This window comes from Eurypyga helias, unplaced genomic scaffold (genome assembly GCF_000690775.1).
Source record: "Eurypyga helias isolate BGI_N326 unplaced genomic scaffold, ASM69077v1 scaffold6070, whole genome shotgun sequence".
Lineage (NCBI taxonomy): Eukaryota > Metazoa > Chordata > Aves > Eurypygiformes > Eurypygidae > Eurypyga > Eurypyga helias.
In genome coordinates, this window is record NW_010225028.1 from 5,702 (window position 1) to 29,274 (window position 23,573).

At 53.1% G+C, this 23,573-nt stretch overlaps 1 protein-coding gene across 1 annotated transcript in view; it reads left to right on the forward strand.

Moving 5' to 3' along the window:
• The window catches only part of LOC104506766 (protocadherin-1-like), a 48,235-nt gene that overhangs the window by 2,899 nt on the left and 21,763 nt on the right, over nt 1–23,573 (forward strand). The window contains 3 exon segments of the mRNA XM_010147829.1: nt 1,679–3,687; nt 3,689–3,857; nt 19,678–19,897. Of these exon segments, the coding sequence (XP_010146131.1) occupies nt 1,679–3,687; nt 3,689–3,857; nt 19,678–19,897 (2,398 nt within the window).

Sequence of the window (23,573 nt, forward strand, 5' to 3'; positions counted from 1 at the left end):
GGTGCTGAGAGATATGGTTTAGTGGCAGACAGATACGGTTGGACTGGATGATCTCTAAGGTCTTTTCCAACCTAGTGATTCTATGATTCTATGATTCTCCTCCCCCCAAGCTCCCCTCTTACCTGGCTGCAGCAGGGACAACCCAAGGAGCATTACACAGCTGTTTGCTGCCATGGTTCCCCAAGGGAGTGGGGAGCCTAGGGGGCTTGCAAGCCATGGGAGCCCACAGTGCCACCCGGGGCCAGCGAGCAGGCAGATCCCTGGGATGTCACATTCCAAAACAAGGTTGGAAGGGATGCATGGGAAGGTGCAGGCAGAGTAGGGTCTGCAGGACACTATGGAGGGACAGCAGCAGGGCTGTCAGGGTGAGGGAGCAAGGCTCTGGGTTATGGGAAGGGCTGGGACCCGAGGTCCATGGGGAGTCTGGCTTCATGCCAGGCTGGTCTCAATGCGGCCTGCAGACAAGACATAGACCCTTTCATAAGCTGCATTCTCCTGGCTGCTCCATAGAAACTCAGGCTTTCACAGGAGATGGGGGGCAGGCAGCATCCCTGCTGCCTGTCTTGAGGGGGGCTGCCCATGACTCCAGGGGTGCCCTTCTGTCTACAGGGGCCAGGGGCTCTACCCCATCTCAAACAGTGGTGCAAACTGGCCTGGGGAGCCCAAGAGGGTGGATCTCAGTGGATTTGGCTTGGAGGGGGCATTGAGATGATAGTAGCCGACATCTGTTTATCTGCAGCTGCCATCTTAATAAGCAGAGTGCGGCCAGCTCTCATCTGCTTGCTAATTCTGATGTGAATTTTTTAAGAATTCATTTTTCGCTGTTAAGAGAATGGAAGTTGGAAGCAGATAAGGGAGCCGCACGGCCGGGAGGAGAATAGGCTGAGATGCTGCTGCTGCCATTGCTCAGCTTTTATCTTTCAGGGGGAAAATGACTTCCGCCTTTTTTTGTGAGTGGAGGTAAAAGGTGGAATTTACATTTAACAACTTTCGTTCTCCATCCAAATCTGCTGAGCAAGATAACAGCAGAGCAGCAAATGGTGCAGAGAAGAGGCTGCTCGGAGAGCCGATTAGGGAGGCAAATGTTAGACAAACCTCATCTTCTTTAGAAAGCAAATAATAGGAGTAGAGGTAGGTTTATGCGAATGCAGAGCTCCTGACAGGCGGGCAGGGACGGCTGGTGCTGTGCGGAGCTTAGGCGGCCCCGGTCACTGCTTCGCTGCATCCCTGAATGCTGGGATGGAGCTGCCACAGCTCCGCACTTCCTCGCCTCCCTCCTCACCCTCACCTCAGCCAGGCAGCTGCTCGAGGCTCTCTTTGGAGGGTTTTGTGGAGTAGGCACAGCTGGAGATGTCTCTCCCTGCTGCTGTCTGGGTCACACAGGCACAGATTCCCGAGGATTCCCTGCATGCCAGAGCTGGCCGGGAGGGAAATGCAGCTAACCGGCCCAGCCGGTTTCACTGGAAGATCAAGGAGGCTCCATGCCGGAGGGCCGCTCCCAGCTGCTCTGCCGGTCCCAGGCTCTTTGCCCCATAGTTCTTGGCCCCAGAAGAGGAAATCCTGGTTTTTCCCCTCAAGCCGTCACCAAAGGAGACCAAGGCGCGGGCAGTTCGGCAGTTTGCAGGGGACCTTGTGCCACCATGCCCTCCTGTTCACTGTTTCTCCCTCCGTCCTACAGGTGAAAGCCAACGACTCAGACCAGGGCGCCAATGCTGAGATTGACTACTCCTTCCACCAAGCCTCCGACATGGTGCGCCGGCTGCTGCGCCTGGACCGCACCACCGGGCTCATCACCGTGCAGGGGCCTATTGACCGCGAGGATGTCAGCATGCTCAAGTTCTCCGTCATGGCCAAGGACAAGGGCGCCAACCCCAAGAGCGCCCGCACGCAGGTGGTGGTCACCATCAAGGATATGAATGACAACGCGCCCTCCATAGAGATCCGGGGCATTGGGCTTGTCACCCACCAGGATGGCATGGCGAACATCTCGGAGGATGTGCCAGTAGAGACAGCAGTGGCCCTGGTGCAGGTGTCCGACCGAGATGAAGGCGAAAATGCTGTGGTGACCTGCGTGGTGGCTGGTGACGTCCCATTTCAGCTGCGGCAGGCTAGCGAAACAGGGAGTGACAGCAAGAAGAAATACTTCCTACAGACCACCACGCCACTGGACTATGAGTCGGTGAAGGAGTACACGATTGAGATTGTAGCGGTGGACTCGGGGAACCCGCCCCTCTCCAGCACCAACTCTTTGAAGGTGCAGGTGGTGGATGTGAATGACAATGCACCTGTCTTCAGCCAGAGCTTCACTGAGGTGGCCTTCCCTGAGAACAATGAGCCTGACGACCTGGTGATGGAGGTGAGTGCTAGCGATGCTGACAGCGGCTCCAACGCCAAGCTGGTTTACTCCCTAGTGACAGACCCCTCCTCCAAGGGCTCCTTCACCATTGACCCCGACTCTGGGGAGATCCGAGTGAAGGCGGTGCTGGACCGAGAGCAGCAGGAGCGCTATGAGTTCTTGGTGGTGGCGGCAGACAAGGGCAGCCCCAGCCTCAAGGGCACAGCGTCTGTGGCCATCAACGTCATGGACAGGAATGACAACGACCCCAAGTTCATGCTGAGCGGCTACAACTTCTCAGTGATGGAGAACATGCCACCCCTCAGCCCTGTGGGTATGGTGACGGTGATCGATGCTGACAAAGGAGAAAACGCCCGCATCCAGCTGTCGGTGGAGCAAGACAACGGGGATTTTGTCATCCAGAATGGCACTGGCACCATCCTCTCCAGCATCTCTTTTGACCGGGAGCAGCAGAGCACGTACACTTTCCGACTTAAGGCAGTGGACGGTGGGGATCCTCCCAGGTCTGCCTACGTGGGGGTGACCATCAACGTCTTGGATGAGAATGATAATGCCCCCTTCATCACTTCACCCTCCAATGCCACCTACAAACACATTCTGCCCCACACTAGTCCTGGCCAGCAGGTGAGCAAGGTCAAGGCAGAAGACATTGACTCTGGTGTCAATGCGGAGCTGACCTACAGCATCACAGGAGGCAACCCCTTCGAGCTCTTCCAGATCTCCCCGCACAGTGGAGACATCACCCTGGAGAAGGAGATCCTGCGCAAGCACCATGGACTGCACCGCTTGGTAGTGCGTGTCAACGACAAAGGCAAGCCCTCGCGGCACGGCACGGCGCTGGTGCACTTCTACGTCAACGAGACATTGGCCAACCGCACGCTGCTGGACACGCTGGTGGGCCACAGCCTGGACACACCGCTTGACATAGACATTGCTGGAGACCCTGAATATGAGCGCAGCAAGCAGCGAAGCAACATTCTCTTCGGAGTCATTGCTGGTATCGTGGCTGTCACCCTGGTCATCGTGCTGGTCATCCTGGTGCGCTACTGCCGGCAGCGGGAGGCCAAGAGCGGCTACCAGGCAGGCAAGAAGGAGACCAAGGACCTGTACGCACCCAAGCAGGCCAGCAAGAGTGGTAAGAGCAAAAGCAAGGTGAAGAAGAGCAAGTCTCCGAAGCCGCCCAAGCCCACGGAGGATGAGGAGGAGACGGGGCTGCAGAAATCACTCAAATTCAACCTCATGAATGACTCTGTCAGTGACAGCCCCCGAATCCACCTGCCCCTCAACTACCCGCCTGGCAGCCCAGACCTGGGCCGTCACTACCGTTCCAACTATCCAGCGGCAGCCTCAGTCGCCCTCTGCCTCCAAGAAGCACCAAGTGGTGCAGGACCTGCCAGCCACCAACACCTTTGTTGGCACCGGGGACAACAACTCGACAGGCTCTGAGCAGTACTCGGACTACAGCTACCGCACCAATCCCCAGAAATATACCAACAAGCAGGTAGGAGAGCTCATCCTGAGGCCGGCAGCGGCCCAGGAGCCATCTGGACAGAGGTGTGGGAGTGAGCATGGACTGGCCCCCAGCCCTGCATGTGTGGCCTGGGGTGCTGGCGGAGGACTACCCTGGAGCTCAGCCACAGAGCCTGGTCATGGGGTGGGGAGGGGGTGGAGATGATGGTGGGGGAGGCCAAAAACTGTCAGAGCCCTTGTCAGAGAACCCGGGGCTGGGTCCTGGTGATGCTGCCTGGGTGACGGTGATGCGAAGGGCGCTGCATGCGTGTGCCTATGCATGTGGAGCTCCAGGGAGGCAATCCCACCCCCCCAGGTCCCCTTTGGGGACTAGCTGTAAGAGCACCGAGGAGGGCAATGCCCACCCTCCCATCCATCCCTCCGCTTGGGCTGATTTGTGGGGAGGAGATACTGGTCCTGCTCCTGCCACAGCTCTGGGTAGCCGGTTTCCAGCCCTGCCCCTGTCCGGGGTGCAGCGGGGAAGGTGCTGGTCTTGCCAGCCAGCCCGTCTCTGCTCCCGCGGCTGAACCATTCATCATCCCCGCACAAAGCCGCCCAAAAGGGAGCTTTGCACCTACTGTGGCTGCCCAGGCAGGTGGGGCTGGGTGGAGAAGCAAAGCTCTGCCTTTTTCCCAGGCTCAACCTCTGGCTTCTCCCAGGCTTGGGCCTTCTGCTATAGCCAGCATGGTGAAAACTGGGCTTCCCTTTGCACGAGCTTCAGGCACAGAGCTACAGCTCTGCAGGAGCCGTGCTGCAGCCCCTGCGGAGGAGGAGAGCGGATCCTGGTGGCACAGGTCCAGCTGTGTGCTGGGCGTGGGTCTCGTGCTCGGGCTGGAGGAGCAGGGCACTGGGATCTCTGCTGCGTGCTGCGGTCGGGTCACTGCTCTTGGTCTAGCCAGGGGATTTCTGCTGCGTGCGGGGCAGGGCAGAGGTAGGTCTTGGCTGTGGACTGGGAAGGGCTGCTTGCTGGTGTGCACTGGAGCTTGGAGCTGTCCCAGGAGGTCGTGGGATGAGCCTGGAGCTTGCAGGACCCTCTTTCCTCGGGCTGTCTGGCCAGTTAGCTTGCACTACGTTTCTGCTTTGGCGCCTGTCCGGTCTATCCTTAACTAGCTAGGGAGGGAGAGGGGGATGAGTGCCTGTGGCTTTGCCTTCTTCCCGGGGCCCGGTGAGTGAGGACCACCCACTCCCCTACCATGCTGTACCCTCTGTGCCCTGTGGAGACTCCTGCTCCCTTCTTTGTATCCGGTGAGCGGCAGGCTGGGCTCCAAAAAAAGCCGTGGGGCTGAGCTCAGCTGCCCTGTTGGATTTGACTTCAATAAAGTTTTCTATTTTTGACCAGTTGTGCCTTATTTTCACTGCTGCCCCTGAAGATGCTCTTGCTTCCAGCAACTTCCCAGGCACATTTTCCATGTCCTCAGCCACTGGAGCTCCCAGACCCTGCAGCACCCAGAAGGGTTGCTCACGTGGGCCAGCCATCCTCACAAGCCCTCCACTTTGCCCCAGCATGGCCAGTCTAGAGGCCTTATGGTACTGACCTTCCCCCCCTCCCCAGATTGACATCTCCCATCTCCAGCCATTGCCTGGGTCTCTGAAGAGACCAGGATATGGTCCACATCACATGCATATACATACCTCCATACATACATGTGTGGACGTGGAGGGGGGTTGAGCCACGGTTCAGCCAGCCCAGGTTTCTTCCACCCCTGCATAGCTTCTCTTGGTTCATCCCCATGTCCTTTCAACACCCACCCCTGCCCCAAAGTCAGTGGGTGGAAGAGCAGATCCCTGCCGCGCGGTGCCTGGCTAGCATGACCCAAATCCTGACGGCGAGGGCTGGAAGACGCCTGCCTCTCGCCCGCCGCAGTGCTGGAATGAGGACGCACGTGGTTGCAGATGGAGCCTCAGCGCGTCACTAGCGTCGGGGGGAAGCACCCAAAGCAAGGTGCTTCCCCCACCTTCCCCGGGATGCGATGGGCACCCTTGCAGTGAAGGGGAGGTCCTCCCAGGCAGGCTGGCTGGTGGCGGTGGGGCTGTGGGAGGGTGGTGGATCCAGGCGGCCATGCTCCCCATAGAGATGGCTCTGCCCCTCCTGGAGGGCAGGTTGGGGGTGATGCTGCTGCCAAAGAGCTTTCTTGGGCCTTTGTCTCCAGTGGGCTGCAGAGGGTGGATCCTGGTAGGCAGGAGCAGCGCAGCACCCCTGGCCTGGACTGGGCTGTCTTACATCTCCCTCCCTCCCGCCAAGCATCACATCTCAGGGACCCCCTCCCCGTCTACCCCTTCCTCTTTTTCATGATTTTTCTTTCCAACCGGGGCAGACATCCCTGCACCCATCACACCAGCTTCACCTCTTCCCCAGGGCTCTGACCAACTGCACCAGGCTGCTGGAGAAAAGCAGCTCTGGCGCTGGGAGAGATTAGATCATCCGGGGAAACCAGTGGTTCTGGCTTCGGTGGTTTCAGCTCTGTGCCAGCCTTGGCTCTCGCAGCCTCCTAGTTTGTTTTGCTAACAGCATAAGGTTTTATCTGGAACCGTCCAGGAAGTGTCTGGGCCTCCTAGGCAGGCAGGGCTGGGACCTGCGGGGAGCTGCCATGGCTGCAGAGCAGGAAAGGAGACACCAGCAACCACCTAAATAACTAGTCCCTGCGGGGCTGGGCAGGGCAGTCTGGGGGCTTGGCTCACCCTTGCTATCTGCTTCCCTTTGGGAACTTTCTGAGTCAAGTTTCCCTCCCTACCTTGTCCTCGGCAGCTCTTTGATGAACTGAGAACCTCTCAGACGCTGGCGTGGGGAGCGTCTCCCAGGCTCCATCCTTTGGGGCTTTTTCTTCCTGGGGGGCGGGCGCTGTGCTAGATCCTTTCCAAGCTGCAGAAACTGAAGGCTGCCCCGGGTCCTTACAGCCCTCCCCCCTTCCGAGAAGCTGGCTGGGGGGGGTGGTAACTTCAGCTGTGAGCTCAGCAGAGGTGCCTGCACCTGCCTGCGGGCTCGGGAGCGCGGTGCAGTGTTCATTACTCTCGGGATGGGGGGCGTGGGATAAGAGGAATATTGTCACTGTACTGGGCAGAAATGAAATTGTCTTGTTTTAGCTTAGAGTCTCCACAAATTGCAGGTTTAGGTGTTGGCAGATGTCTGGGAAAGTCTCCCACTGTCCTGGGTCAGTGGATTTTCTCAAGGTCGTTCACGTGGAATGAGCTGATAATGGATCCAGGAATGAGCTGCAGATGGAGCTGAGGGTTCATGGGGGACCTGCCCTGTTTTTCCCCAGTTTCAGAAAGGCACTGTGCTGGGAGCAGTTCCCAGGCACTGCAAATCAGCTCCTGCTCCTGGATCGATGGCTTTTGGTTCGGATTTGGCTCTGGCGTGCAGAGCCCGAATGAGGGAGCGTGTCGGTGAGGTGCGGGGGGCTGCAGCGTGGGGGCTGAGCCCTAGCTGTGCCTAGAGGAGCGGCTGGTATCTGCAAAACAACTGTGAATGCACACTGGCTTGTGAGCATCAATGGGGTGCTTGTGGGCGCTGCGGGAGCACAGGAGGGGTGAGGAGTGGGTTGTACACTGCTGGCTTCTGGGGAGTTGATGAGGATGCTGAGCCCCATGAGCACGGCAGGAATGTGTGGGGGCTCCTGGCAGATCTGTGCTGGGGGGCTTCAGTTTATGGCAGGGAGGGGCACCGATGCCTGGGAGAGCTCTGCGGGGCATTTGGAACCTCAAAATGAAGAGCTTCAGCCACGGGAGATGAGCAAGCTGGTGGTACAGCCCGGCCTGTACAGCCAGAGAGAGCGTGGGTGTGTGCAGGCTGTGCCGCAGGGGGAGGTGACAGCGGGGTGTACTCAGCCTGCGCTCCCTGCGTGGGAGGTGGCAGCGGGGTGCTCACAGCCTGCACCCCTCCGAGGTGTGGCACGGAAGGGTACGTGGTCTCTGTGGCAGGGGGTGGCAGAGGCTGCAGCAGGGGTAGGTGATGCAGGGGGGTGCAGCCTTTGTCTCCCCCAGGAGGAGGTGGCACAGGGAGGGGTACAACCCTTGTCCCCGGAGGAGGTGGCAGTAGGGTGCGTGTAGCCTGTACTGGGCTTCCTGGGTGGCTTGCAGCTCTGGCCAGTTCCCCTCTAACCACCCCACTGAGCCAGATCTGCTCATTCCTCCCTTCCCTCCTCTTCCTCTCACTTCTCAGACCCCCAGGCCCTCCCCTGCCTGATGCCCTTGGAACCAGTGTTGGTCTGCAGTGAACACAGGCTTCCCTAACTTGGATCTGGGGGACTTCTTTTTTCCTCCACCCTCCAAAGCTATACCTGCTCCTCTCCATCCTTCTCTCCTGCTCTCTCCCCTGCTCTGCTTGGGCAGTGACCTCCCCCTTCCCTGTTGCTTCCCCCACCATCAGTCTCTCCTGACCGGCTGTCTGTTGGCCCCAGCACAGAGGGATGCTGAGTCCTCTGCAGCACAGGGCTGAGTCCCCGGCTGGCTCTGACAGCCGAGCTGTGGATCCTCCGCGCGATGAAAGCGCTGGCTGTGTGGGCAGCCGCCCGGTCCAAGCTGCCCTGATTGGTATTCCCAGCACTGCTCTGCCCGCTCGGCCGGGCTCTCAGCTGCAGTGCTGTTCCCTGCACGCACAGACCATCCTGGAGCGGGGCCCAGCACTGCAGCCTGCTTCATCTGTCACCCAAATCCTGGGGCAAAACACGACACTGCCACGCAGCGTGGCACTGGGCATTTGGCGGTGAAGGGCAGGGGGTGGGATGTGGCTGAAGGGGGTGGAGGGTGGGGTGTTTCAGGGTGAGGACAGAGGTTCTGGGACGGGATGGAGAGGAGGCTGGGGTAATGAGAGAGTGTGGGATGTAGGGCAGGATGGGGTGGGGTGTTTGTGGGGGAGAGCAAGGGCTAAATGATGGATGGAACAAAGGGGCATGGAGCTTCTCTGTCCCTGGGAACTGTGTCATCTCAAGGAGGGGAGGGCAGACCCAGGAGGGTGTGGGGCAGCTGCAAGGAAGTGGATGCTGTATGCTCGTATCCCTGGAGCTGGTGTCCACCCGGGCCCCCCGGCATGAATCGGGTGCCAGAGCTGTACACCTGTGCATGGGCTGACCCATGGAGCTATGCCAAGGTGGGTCACAAAGAGCAGGATCTCCCCTTTGGGGCTTGTGGGGTCTTGGACATTCAGCCCTTGCAGTACCCTGCTAAACCTCTCTTCCTGGAATGTTCTTCTGAACACTGCCCCTAGAGCTAAGCCCTGTGCCAAGCCTTCCTCTCCCTCCACCCTCCATCCCCATGCATACCTGTCTTGTGAGAGTACCTGCCCACGAAACCCTGGGCACAGCCCGTCTCTATGGGAGAGCTGTGCTCCTACGTACTGCCCTGCAAGCCGGTCCATCCAAGCTTCAGTTACACAACCTAGGCTCTACTCTCGGGAGAAACCAAGATGGTCAGTGGAGATTACTCTGAAAGGGACTCTTCCCACAGTGCCTCGGGAAGCTTGGCTGAGGCATAGAAGGATTGAACATGGGTGAGGAGGAGCCTGGCTGCCCGGGCACCTTGGTCCTTCTCTTCTTGTCACCTTTGATGCTAGCTGCAGCATCCATCAGTCCTGGATGAAGCTGGGTCTTGGTTTCTCTTCTGGGAGCCAGGGTCACCTGTGACTCAGACCCACTCACCCTCCCCACATTAGGTTCCCCATTGACCTTGTTTATTCTCTGGCTTTCTGGAGTTTTCTGGAGGTCTTAGTCTGCACCCTTGAGGACCTGCTTTCCATATCCCACCAGTAGCATACATTTCTTTTCCTAGTGGGCTTCCCAACTCAACCCTGTGGTTGAGAGCACAAGAAGAAGAGGGTGTGAGACGAAGGAATAGAAAGAAGACAACTCCCCAAGATCCCTTAGAAATGTCTCCTAGTTTTTTTTGCATCAACGTCTTCCATGTGTAGGCTGTTTATTGCCTCAGCCCTTCAGATGCTCACAGGAAGGAGTGGGTGGGAGAGGAGGTTTGTGGCAGTGACCTGTTAGGAAGATAGGAGAAAGCTTGTACATTATCTCATAATTTACATCCACTTTGGCATTCACACTCATGCTTTGTGGAACCTGCCCAAAGATCCTTAAGGATGTTCCTGCCCAAAGATCCCTAAAGATGCCCCTGCCCTGAGAGGTAAACATCCTTCTGAGCACCTCTTCACTTGCAAAATACCCACCTCCCGATCTTCTATCTAAACATGGCACAGCTGGGCAGCCACCGATCTTGGTAGGCTCACCAAAGCTGACTTCAGAGCCATCATTTTGGGGGGGGCAGTGAATCACCACCTATGCCTTGGAACTGATCCTGCTCTGCAGCGAAGTTGTCGGAGCGGAGTGCCCTGATTCAGCTCCTCTGAGACATCACTAAAGGCCTGAGCAACCTGGAAGCCTGGAGCTATTTAGTTCCCACGTGGCCTCGTTTTCGCGTGCTCCAAACTCCCCGATGCTCTTGAGCAGCTGCAAAGCTGCTGCTGGGGAGACTGACAGATATCCCTCCCTGCTGGGGGGGGGACTTCTTGTCTGAGCTTGGGACTAAGATCGTGCTCTAAATGTCTTGCTGATGTGATGTCTGATGTTCCTCTTACACTAATCTGTTAATCTTTCTGCTTCTTCATCAAAAGCACTCGAGCACAGTAGAAAGCAAAATCAGTATTTCAGATGTTTGAAGAGCCCTTCGTTTTTATTCAGGCTGGGCAAGACCTTTGGGGTGTTGTGATTCAAGGCCCTGGGAGCGCCTGGAGGAGCTCGGGATGTTTTTTTTCCAAGGATTTCAAGTAGATCACAGTTTATTAAGGACTATCAGGATGTCTTTTGCCCAGAGAAGAGACCTCAGAAATCTCTGATGTTCAGGAAATTTTTCTTGAGCCGTGATCTGCAAGGTCTGGCCCAAGGGCTTGACAGCTCACCCAGGATTTGAAGACAAGGTGAAGGAGGGTCATCCATACCAGGGGTTCCAAGCCAGTAAGGGTGGTAATGCCAGGCCAGGGTAGGCAAAATAAGTGGCCTTGACAAGCCCTACAATATGACTCGTCTTACCTGTTTATCTCCCCAAATTAAGGCTTGTCTTACCCAGTAGCATCAGTCCTCAAGAGGTGCAAGTTGGTTGCAGACCACTAAAGTGAGGGATCTGCTGATGTCTGCAGTGTGTTGGTGCAGACTTATGGAATAGACAAAATTCCTTGAGCAAACAGGAAAAGCTTCTGCCCTTGCCTATGGAAATAGAGGTGGTTAGAAAACAGGGTTGCCATTAGAGGAAAATTTTCAGTTTGAAAAGAGATCAGCAAGAATTGACTTTTTTTTTCCCTCTTTCAGCTCAAGTCAATCAACGGCTATAGATGAATTAATATATATATATTTCCTAAAAATTTCTAAAGGCAGGATTCTGAGTGACCTTTTTCAATTTAGCTTCATAATTAATACTTGGCTTGAATTCTGAAGTGAAAGTTGCCTTTGCAAGAGCATCATTTTTTCATTTTTACATGTCAGCAAAGATATATCCTCTGCCTCAACTTTGAAACAAGAAACTCACTTGAAGAATGATCTGATTTCAACAAATTGACATTTTTTCCTTGTAAAGCCTTCCACTGAAGCATTCCTGGTTATCTCTCTTTTTTTAGAGTCCTGAGTCTATGGCTTGGGACCCCCTGCTCTCCCCAGAGCTTTCAATACTATCTGTCAGCTCCACTGGGTGCAACTGGGAGCCAGATTAGCTCATTATTTTCCCAGCATTATTTTCCCACTCTGCAGCTGTTGGATTCCTTGAGGGCTTTATTTAAGTGTTACTCCCAGTCCTGGAACCTTTTTCTCCCTGGGATCCTCAGATGGTTTTAACGTGATTATGAGACCTCCTTTTGTGTCCCAAGCAATTTCCGCTCTATACCAACTATCTACAAAATGGCTCTATTATCAGCTTGAAGGTGATAGACATTTCAAGACACCACTATCAGTCCAATTTAGACATTATTCCATAAAGATTATGACCCCTTTAGATTTTATGATTCACCCTTCAGATGATTTATTTTCATATTTTCCTTTCCAGTCTTCATTTCAAAAAAAAAACCCAAATTGCACATCCTTGATGGGCTCAGAGCTCTGATAGGCTGAGAGGCTAGGCAATCTTTGTCCTGAGGCTGTCTAAATGGGTTTCTAATTGTGTTAGATCTTGCTATGAGTTAGATAAATTCGATCTGACCAGGCAGGTTGGCACCAGGCTTTGGCAGCTTCTTTGAGCATCATGCAAATTTCAGGTGGCTTCAGGGCACCTATGTGGAGTCAGCCCACATTTTACCCAGATTTATGCATTAAATAGTGCCTCGGGATCTGATGTCCATTTTAGAATGGCTGTTCTGCTATCATTATTTCCGCAGGACTTGTAGCACCTCTCTTCTGACTGCAAGGTCAGCACTTGCTAATTGCCAGCAGTGGAAGCTATGCGGACAGCCACTTAGACGTGTTGCTTTTCAGAGAATGCCTGGCTTGGGGAGAGGTGGTTCACATGGATTCCTATGCGTCTTTCCTCTGGTTGTGGCTTCCTTCTGTAGCTTCATTTGCCAACAGTGAAAGAGCTAAAGCATTGTTTGGAACAACCCTCACTTCAGACAGTGGGATGGGGATGGATGCAAGGAGTTGTGGGGAGATCACAGCTGTAAAAGAAGACCTCATGAACATGGACCAGAACTGTCAGCCACGTTGCTAATGGGCCTTGTGCAACCACAATTGCCGGGATGGAGGTCTCCCCAGCAAATCATCAGACTGACAGGTCAGAAAACTGGGCCTTTAAATCTGCTAGTAGTCCTGTCCAGAATTGTCAGTGCTCGTTTGGAGACACCACCTTCAATGACAAAGGTTTGGGAAAGCCTGAACGTTTTTTTTGAATGCAGAAAGGGTCTTACAGGTATGCATAGACCACACTTTTGCTTAGAGCTGGGTCCATCTGTCTCCCTCCTTTGTTTGCATTGGCTTGAGTTTTGCTGCCTGGTTGCTCCATCCCTCCTTTGTCCAAAGCAGGCAGAGCCCCTGGGACCTGTTCCCTTGCTCTGCACCAGCTCTTTTCTCAATTCCTTCGTGTTGTGCTAAGGGGAACAAGCCAGTGTTGCTGGGAACTGCAGCTCTGGTGAGATTCAGTCCACTTTACAAAGTGATAGTTAGCCTTTGTCCCTCTGAAAATCCAGACCTGGAGATGCTGTGGCAGGGCAGGGAGGAGTCTCTGGGGCAGATGGGATCCCCAAACTACAAAGGGGACCAGAGGGACACAGCAATTCTTGGCAGTTCAGGTCCAGCTTTCCTCAAGGCTTGCCCTGGTTTCCATGGGCATAATATTCACCTCAGCCTCTGGCTCCAAAGCCTGTATTGCATGGCACGAGAGCCGTGCTCCTCTCCAGCCATGACACTGCAAATAAAATAATTCCGCATGCAGCAAAGCCTCCAGATATGAAAAGTGGGATCTGTGTAGTTTGGGGCATGATCCCTGGGCTTAATTTTTTTTTTTTGTCCAGTAACCAGGGATGTTACATATCTCCAGGTTGGTTTGTAAAAGAGAGGGGTTCATGAATTAATCTGAAGTTGACTAACTCATGTGCTACAATGGCTCCCTTGTCACTTATTTTTATATTCTGGGCATTGGGTCTGACATTGCCTTTCACTTTCAGCCCTGTGAGTTGCTGCATTGTGGCGGCTGTTGGGGAAGCAAGCTCCTTTGGCAGCTGGCTGAAAGGCCGATGAGGCTTCTGGCATGGGGGCGGGGGGTGTGCAGGAGCAATTAGAGGCTGCCAGATAAGCTCATTATCTGCTGATCCTGCTTTTGGATCAGCAGCGAGGTAGTTAACAATTTTGGTATTTCTACCACTCCATCGGTGCTCAGGGTCTGTCAGACAGGATTGTATCTCCTGCTGCTTGGTCCATGCTGTCTGCACAGGGGGTGATGCTGTGCATTTTGGGGGAGCTGGTGCGTCGCCCCGCAGCCCTGTTCCCTCATAGCACTGCTCTCGTTTTGGCTGAGTCCGTGGGTTTAGAAAGGAGTATTAGCTTGTGTGGGTCCTGATGCGATATGAAGATGTATGTGATGAAGGGAAGAGGCAGGAAGGAGCTGAGGAGGGAGGGAGTCCCCTTAATCTCCCTCCAGCATCTGTGGGTGGGGACCCTTGTGGTGGAGGGCATCAGGACAGAGGAACCCCTTGGCAGGGACTGGTGCTGAGGGGTTTTGAGGTGTGCAGCCAGAACCAGGCAGGCTGGGGAAGGCTGTCAGGAAAAGCCCAAGGAAATTTGTCATCAGAACAAGTCCCAGATACTGCCAGATAAAATGCAAAACTGGAGCCGTGGGTGTGACCCTGGCTTCCCAGTTGTGGCGAGGCTCTGGCAGAGCCGTAACAGGCACAGAGAAGGGCAGCAAAGCTGGCCCGACCTGCCTGGTGTCTGCAGAACAGGCTGCACGTACCCGCGTGCTGCAGCTCACAGAGGACACAGCAGAGCGGGATGCAGCGCGGAGCTGTGAAATTGGAAAGGGGTAGAGCGAGGAGCAATTACTCATGTTTTCTCATAACCTTGCAGGTAGGAGAAGTTCAAGGAAAAATTACTAGGCAGCAGATGTAAAAGCAAAGGGAAGTGCTTCTCCACGTAGCACATGGGCAGGGAGTTCGTCGCTGCAGGATGTCACGGAGGCCAAAAGCAGGCGTGGACTCAAAAAGGCGTTAGAGTGCTTCACGGAGGAGGGGGACTCATTAAATGTAGGAGATGCAAACGATTCCTTGCTCAGGAAAAAAAAAAACAACTTTTTTTTTTTTCTGTTGTGGCACAACAGAAACCTGCAGAATTTACCAGGGGATGAATGTCTTCATCAGAGCATTCGCTGTTGCTGGAGGCAGCTGTCGGTGCTGGTGCTCCCTGCGGAAAGTGGGGGACGGGGGCTCGGTTTGTTCCTCAGATGTACAGGCTGGCAGAGGCAGGTCTCCCCATCAGGAATATAAGAGCAAGCTCTGGGGAGCCCTTGAAAGGAGATTTTTTTCAGTGCCACAATTCCTCAGCTAAGAAAATAGACAGCTTTGCCCCAAATCCCATTCTAGTGCATTGGCAAAGTGGAGACAGCAGTTAGAAATAGCAGAACAATAAATACTGGGGGTGGGCGGTGGGGGTGGGGAGTGGGACAGGAAAAGGGAGGGAGTGCATAGCAATTAGCAGAAATGAGTAGTTATGGAGTATAGAGAATTGACAAGTAGAACCAAAAACATTGGAGGAAAATCAATTTTGACAAGCTAAACACAATAAGGAGTAACTTAAAAATTGTGCTAGGAAGAGGTGGAATCCAGTAATTGTCATTTCCAAATAGCGATTGCAAAACTGTTAATTATGTAGAAAAATGCAAAAGTATTCAATAAATAGTTCTAGTGACTTGGACTGAGACATATCAACATAGGATGCAGTACCTGCCAGTGCACTGGTAACCAGCAAAGCCATTCAAAATATCACCTCCTTGAAATACTGTTATTTGAAAAAATCAAGTAAAATAATTTGCACCAAATAGCCTTCCAAGGTCTGGAGTAGGAGCGCTCTGATGCGGGGTGTTAATGGAGCTGGGGACCCCAGGATGGGACAGGAGGGGTGGGAGGGCAGTGATCCCTTCAGCCAGCTGGAATAGTGACGGGGATGCTGTGTGCACCACACACTGTCCTCACCAGCCCCGGGGAACAGCTGGATTAATAGCTAAGGCAGGAAACTCAGGGATGGAAATAGCATTGACGTCAGTCAACACAGTTTGATGGGAAGGGATGCTGGGCAGTGTCATTACATGACAGGCCCAGCTCTTAAACCTTTTCTTAGGCATCTGCTCCCAGCCACCGTGAGGAACAGGATCTGCTCTAGGCATAGCTGTGGGTCTGAAGCCACAGAGCTGGTTTTATCTTGGTGTGAGATTACAGTGTGCAGCTCCTCAACTTGGAGTCTGATGAAGACACTGAGTTGATAATGCCTTATTATGATTATTATTTTGAATTAACACACACATTGTAAGTAAAGCATTGTTAGAGAGGTGACGATCTGGTTTATCAACAGCTTAGGGAAGAAAAGCAGTCGTTGGTTGGGGCTCCTCGTGGGACAGGGTTCTCTTGGAGGAGTTCTTCGGCAGCAGTGCTGTGCCTGCTGCCATTCAACATTGTAATCAACGATCTGGAAGTAAATATAAAATCACCGCTGATAAAATTTGCAGCTGACACGGAGATTGGTGGAGTGGGAGATCATGATGAGGATAGAGCAGTCATGCAGAGCAATCCAGATTGCTTGGTAAACTGGGCCCATTTAAACAAAGTGCATTTTAACACAGCCAGATGCAAAGCTGTACATTGAGAAATAGGGAACGCGGGTTTATATCCTGGAAAGCAGTGACTTTAAAATGGATTTAAGGGTCATGCTTCATGAGTAGCTCAGCGTGAGCACTCGCAGTGCTCCTGCCAAAGGGCTAACACCATCCTTAGGTGAAAGAACCTGAGAGGTGGGAGGAGAAGCAAGGCTCTGCAGAAAGGCCTGGCGAGATGGCACCAGCGGTTCTGCAGGATCGCTGACAAGGAATGGGGAAAAACTGGGGCAAGTAAGCATGAGGGCCACAGGACTGGCTTGCTGGTTGAGACTTAAGGAACCCCGTTTGTTTAACTTCGCAGAAAGAAGTTCAAGGGATGCCTTGATTGCACTGTACAAGCAACTTCTTGTGTAGAAAACACTGTGTGCTGAAAGGCTCTTCAACCCAGCAGAGAAAGGTCAAACAAAACCCAATTTCTGTAAGTCAGTGCCAGACAAATGGATGCCGTGTCTTTCTGTGACTCCAGAGCAAGGCTCTCTGGGTGGAGAGCTTCAACCAGACGCAAGCTACTACTTTCTTTGAGGTGCATTGGTCACAGCGTGGTAGGGACTGCGCGGAGTGCGAGGGGGGCACTAACCCCTTACGGTGACACATGGGCGTGCAGGGCTGGTCGGAGGGGAGTGGGCATGTGTGGCGGTTGCCTTTGCCCTGCAGTGAGCCGAAGAACCCTTTCAAGGGCTGCCAGGCAGGATCTGACATTTAAAGGAGGTGGTTTTTTAGGTAAAAGTGATGCTATTTGGAAGGAAACCCCTCAGGGGAGGGAGAGTAGCTGTCACAGGCGGGGTTTCTGAGGCTGTTTGTTTGTATTATTGCAGGAACCCCAAGGAGCCCTAGTTGTTTGTCTGGGGTTTTACCAGCCCAGAGTGAAAGCAGGAGCTTTGAGCTTGGGATGAGGCATGGTGACAGAGGAAAGCAGTGCCAGGCAGGCCGTCAGGGTGCAGGAGGACAGCATTGCCTGGCAGTGCACAAGTGACGTCTGTGCACGAAGGCTTCTGCAGGCTTTACGCAGCGGGACAGCCTATGAAGTGGGCTGGGAGATGCCCTCTGGAAGGTCATCTGCACAGGATTCTGCTGCGGGCACGACTGCCCTGACCTCAGCTCCTCAGAGCTGTACAGGAAGACCTCCGGAGAGGTGCCTGCCTATCCCTTCATGGCGAATATTGCACCTTCTGCTTTGGCAATCTATTGCACTTGGCTAAACCTAACTGTGGTTTTTTTCCATAGTGGCTAACTTAATCTTCCCTGTTGCAGGTGGAGGCCATTCCTTCTTGTCTGTCCATGGTCAAAAGCAGCAGCTTTCTCTTTGCAGAAGGCTTTTATGAGCTTGAAGAGCGCTGCCTTTGCCACCCTTAGCCTTCTCCTCCCCAAACCAGTTTCTTCTGTCTTTTTATGTTTTGTCGTGCTGTCTCATAGCTGTTTGTTTCTGTTCCTTTCTGCTTAACTGGTGCACGTCTTCACGCAAGTGGTGCCTGGACTGGACATAGCTCAGTCTCTGAAGTCCTACTTGAGCCCAGCAAAGCAGACAGATCCCTGTGTGACTGCAAGACAAAGTGCCTGTTTACGCATCTCAATATAGATGCATTTTTTTGGTGAGAGATTGACACTGTTGACAGATAGTCAACCCATGATCTCTTGTAACCCCCAATCCTTCAGCCAGCCTGCTGCTCGCACGGTGATTATTTTTCCCGAGTGTGCAAATGTGACAGATATATTCCACATCTGTCATCCAAGCAGTTAATGAAAATACAGGCTAGCAATGGACTCGGGACACAACACGAAGAATTTTGTTTGATACATTGTCCCAGCTGAAAGGCCTGTCTTCAGTAATTACTTTCTGAATACAACTTTCTAAATGCTTTGCATCCACCCTGCAGTGAATTGCACTATATTGCTGAAGCAGAGAAGTACTATGGTGCACCTACACTGTTTTCCTGCATTACTTATGAGATATCGTCTAAAATAATGTCAAAAAACTTCCTAAAGTCAAGCTATAACATTTACTGCTCCTCCTCCATCCACAAGTTCTGATGTCTTTTCAAAGGAAGAAGTTCAATGGCTTGACATGTTTGTTTGTGACAAACCTACAGTAGCTGTTACTCATTTCCTTGTTATCTTGTAGGTACTTACAAAGAGTTCTTTTATCTGTTTCAGTATTTTTCCAGGAACTGAAATTAAGCTAACTGTTTTATAATTCTCCAGTTCTTCTTTTTTCTCATCTTTAAAGACAGGTGCTATTTTAGCTCTCTTCCAGTCTTCTGGAAGCTCCCTGATTCTCTACAAATTCTTTAAAAAAAGCATAAAGAAAAAAAAAAAAGGGAAAAAAGCCCCACCCCCACACCCTAAGATCTCTGAAGTTACTTAAATCAGGTCTCTAAGCACCTAGGGTGAATTTAATCAGGTCCAACCAACCTAGAAGCAGCTAGCTCATCTAAATGCTCTCTGTGTGTTCTTTCCTTCGGTTAGTCTTAATTCCTTCCCCTTCCTTGTTGGTGCTAGCTGTGTGGGATGCCTGATTGCCACTCAGTTGTAGTAAAGATGTCAGCAAAAAAGGTATTCAGTCTAAATGGTGTTTTGGTTTCTCTCTCACCTGATCACCTTCAGATCCCCATCAAATAGCTCCTTTCTTGGGCTCCTTCCTACATTTATGGGTGATTTTGTGTCTTTTTCCTCTTTCTTGGTGCTTGTGTTTCATTCTCTGCACTCATCATCCTGCTCTTGCCCTATGAACTTGCACTACCCTTTTTACTCCTTGGTAATCATGACAAAGAAGGATTTTGTGGAAGGATTTGGAGGAGGATAATGATGTAGCTTATGGCTGTTTGTAGGGAGCTCCTCCCAAGCGTGAGGCAAAGCTGGGGAGAGAATGTGTGAAGTAGGGTCTTTGAAATGTTTAACAAGCAGACAAAAGAAGTGATGGTGACCCACGATGGAGAACATCTTAGGATGAGAGATGGTGTCAGGCCAGAGGGTGAGGGGTGGTGTCACTGTAGCTCTATGCTGGGCAGTGATCCCATCAGAGAGGCTCTCCAGGAAGGTGGGCTTGGCCAGGGGGGGTCTCTGAGTGCAAAGTGGAGACCCCAGATGAAGGGAGTGGGCAGTGACTCAGGATGCTGTGCTAACTGGAGACCTTTCTGGAGCCTGCTTGTCATGGCAGAGGACATCTGCCCAGAGGTTGTCTCTGGGTGGAAGAGGAGGCTGGGGCACAAGCCATGGAGGGAGCTGCTGGGTCAGGGGGACACAGGGACCATGCAAAGTGGGCTCCCTTCATGGGTGGTGTCTGATAGGGGGGGCTTTTGGCTGGGGTGGAGCCCAACACTGTGCCTGTCAGACTGGCTATGGGGGGCTGACGATGGACCCTGCCAATGGAGGGAGCGCTGGGCAGGAGAGCTCTGTCTCTGTTTAGGGGTCAGGTTTGATAACATTCCCCCATTTGCCTTCCTCTGCTGGGTGGGTGATGCAACAGCTTTTCTCTTCTCTCCCAGTTACCTCATCGCCGAGTGACGTTCTCTGCAGCCAGCCAGGCTCAGGACCTGCAGGATCCCTCCCAGCACAGCTACTATGACAGTGGGCTGGAGGAATCAGAGACCCCAAGCAGCAAATCGTCATCAGGGCCACGCATCGGGCCACTAGCCCTGCCTGAGGATCACTACGAACGCACCACGCCCGACGGCAGCATCGGGGAGATGGAACACCCTGAGAATGGTAGGTGCTTGTGGCATGCACGCCTGCCCCCTCCCCGGGGTCCCCTGCAACTGAAGCCCTTCATCCTCAATGCTGCACCTTCCCTGGAGCCGGTGAGGTGGGGAGAGGAACTTGGTGGGGACAGGTTTGCCACATGCAAGTCTGGTGGGGCGGGGAGGCTGGAGGAGAGGAGAGGTTCCAAGAAAGAGAGCAGCAAGGATGTGGTGGGGAGGGCAGAGGTGAATGAGGAGGTCTGGGAGAGGCCAGGAGATGTGGGAGTGGGAAGAGCTGAGGAAGCAGATGGGTTTGGCAGAAGGCAGATGGGTTTGGCATGATGAAGACAGGGGTCCCAACAGGATGGTCCAAGATGGCAACACAGGTGACGTGGAGGGGGTTGAAGCCCAGCTGATGGTGAGGTTGCGTGCTGCAGTCAGGTTGCCCCACAGGTGCCTGCCCCTGTGGCAGGGCGGGGGTGTACGGGTGGTTGAGGCGTGATGCAGCTCTCTGTGCAATGGTGGGTGTCAAAGCCGTGGGAGTTTCCCGGGGAGCAGAGGGGGAGAGCAGGTTTAGTGGCACAGACTGGGGTGAGGAGATACATGAGGATCAGAGAGCGTGGTGGTGGCAAACCCAAGAGCAAGGTCCTGCCTTCATTGGGCCCTTCGGGTCACCTCCTGCTCAGGTCGACCTTTACCAGAGAACCCCACCAGAGGTGTCTGCGATCTCACCACAGGAGAGCTGGCTGTCCCCCGCCCTGGTGCAGCTTCACCCCCAGTTGTGCTCCTTGTGCTGCCTTTGTGCTGCCTGCCTGACTACCCTCAACCAGCCCACCCCCCCAGCTATGCTCTCTGGCCAGCTTAAGTTGCTTCCTCGGACTTGGCTCTGGCTGTGCACATGACATCTACTTTCCCATACCTGCTGCCTTCTGTGCTCCTGTGCTGAGGGGAGGTTGCAGTGGAGTTGGCAAGTTCACAGAAACTCCTGGGAGGGAAAAAGAGGAGATGCAAGGGTTCTCCAGAAGTCTCCCCTTACTTCTGGGAGCAACCTTGGCTTTGGGACAGGTGTGGTGTGAAAATGGCTGAGAGTGCACTTAGCTGGTCTAAAGAACAAAAGGACCTCAGGCTAATTTGTGGTCTTAAAGGTCTAGTAGAATATCTCTCCCTTCTTCCCAGATTAGTTCCTGGAGTAATGCTGGAGATGGCTATGCTATGACCACTGAAGCAGGCACGATGCTGCAATGTCCGGCAGGGTTCCCAAAGCCATTCATTGCTCTTGCAATAGGAGGCACCCTCCTGACTAGGAGTGTTGTGCAGATCATGTTCTTCCTGGCACAGGACGACAGTGCTGACTTCCCACATGCCCTCAAGTACCAACCAGGTGTCTGCAAGAGTGGCTTGAAGGACATGTGGACAAGGAGGTGCCACGTGGCTGTGCCAAGGATATAATGTGGCAGTGGTGATGATCAAGCTGGAAGGGTAAAGTTTGAGTCCCTGAAGGTGAAAGCATCCCAGAAATGATGGGGGAGGAGCAGGGCTATAAAATAGAAAGAGGAGAGAGAGGAAGAGGACCTGGAGGGTCTGCAGCAGAAGACTGAGATCAGAGAAGGGGGCCTGTAGTCTCTGGGATATGCAATGTCTGCCTGATGGGTATAAGCAGATCCAAGGGAGGCTAGGAGACACTGCCTGGAGCAGTGGTCCTCATAGGGACAGAGCACCCAAGCATGGTTCCCCACCCGCAGCATCACAAGACCTGGCTCTCCTGTAAATTAGGCAGCTGACTGCCTTTGTGCAAGAGACCCTGTGTATTTTCCCAGCCCATGAGGACAGAAATCACCACTCACCTATCCACAAACAAATCCACATGTGATACAGACATGTGCAGAGGCTCCCAGGGGATAACTGTGACCCTGTTCTGCTCGCTGTCCCCGAGCCTGTCCCGGCTTCACGTGGCAGTGGTTTGGAGCCAGGCTCCGGTGCCTCCAGCAGTTGCCCTGACCTGAATAAACCCAGTTCAGCACAGAGGCCATGGCAGGCCAAGGCTCTGGGGAATCCGCTGGCATTAGCTCTAGTCAGTCCTGGTGCTCCGCAGATAATCTGGGGAGGGCAGTTCAACAAACTTGAGGGGCTGGGGTCAGGGTTGTGATCTGATAAGCGACTATTAGGGGACCCTGACACCGGGCTTGGTGATTTGGAGATGACAAGTTACTGGTCCTGTTAGATCGGTTCATCAGAGTTGCATTTCCCTTGGTCCGCCTGCCTGACCTGTGGCACATCAGTCCTCTTTGTGGTGCAAACAAGACCTCTCTGTCACAATGCCCTTGGCTTGGCTTCTGGGGCTGCTCAAGCAGCACCAGCCCCTCAAAGATATCAGATTTTTTTTTTTTTTTTTGTGTGTGTGAAGCTGGGAAGACTAAGCAATTCTTGACCTTATATTAAACTGAGGAGACTAATTGGATCCCACACACCCTATCTCGCGGCACGAGCGCAAGACTGACAAGACTATGCATTTTCTAGGCTTTCATCTAGTTATAAATATCCAACATAACAGGGCTTCCATTGCTTTCTCCAGGAGATTATCCCTGCAGCCGAACCAATCTGATAAGCAAGTATGCAAGGCTATTTATAGCTTTTCAACTGGAAGACAGATCCATGCCTTTTCTTTGTAGATGGTTCTTCACTTGATTAACAGACATATCAGTGTCCTCCTTTTTTGGACACCTTTTACTGTGCAGACTGCAGTAAAATACTGTATTGCAGGGGCTGAGCCAGGTCCTTTTCAGGAGGAATTACGATGTTTCTGATGAAGACTTCTCCAGTATCTTGGCACTGATGTGCCAGATCCTCAGTCATCCCAGGCATTTGTCATCCCTGGTATTTTACCTAGCTGCCCACTGTTTCCTCCCCAACATTTTGCCGTGCTGTTACCCACTTCTGTGGGGTACACTGAGCTGGGAACTGAGCTTAGTCTCCCACTTGGCCACCCGCTGCTTTCGCTAAAGACATCTGCTCCCCCTGTGTCACAGATTTGCTTTAGTTGGAAGGAGCCTGGGAGTGATTCTGCTCTGCAGAGGATCTGCCCTGCTGTAATGCACGGAGAGCTTGGATTATGAAAGTGCCTGTCTCTCTCCATTGATGATGGAGAGAATTTAGTAAGATTACAGGACCAAATACGTGCAATTTAGGAAACATTACATGAGGTCTGTTTCGCTTTGTCCCTGTGTGGTACAAAGGGACCCAAGATGTATTTCTGAATTGCCTTCTTCAGCCCATGGAACAGGGACAAATGTTCAATCTGTTTTATCCCCATTATTTTAAGTGGGGACCCCATGCCATTTTTAATGCATGCCATTACAACCCTGCACTGAATATGTAATTAACAATCATCTCATGAGCTTTGCAATGCACTTAGTGCAGTAGTATCTGTACTTCACAGATGTTAATGAGTTTATCCTCACAGCTCTCCTTCCAGGGAAGAAATTCCACCATAGGTGGGGAATGAAATAGAAAATTATAATCTGCATTTCTGAGATGTCTCTTAGGTTTGGGTGAGCCCCTGGGTGAGCTGGCAGCTCCTCAATCTGCTCTTTTCAGAAGGTGAGAGCTGCTGTAGGATCCCACTGCTCCTGAGCCACGAGGCAGGTCTCCAGCTGCTCTTGGATGGCTAAACTGAGGCTGCATCGGCCACCTCTGGGCAGCTGCTG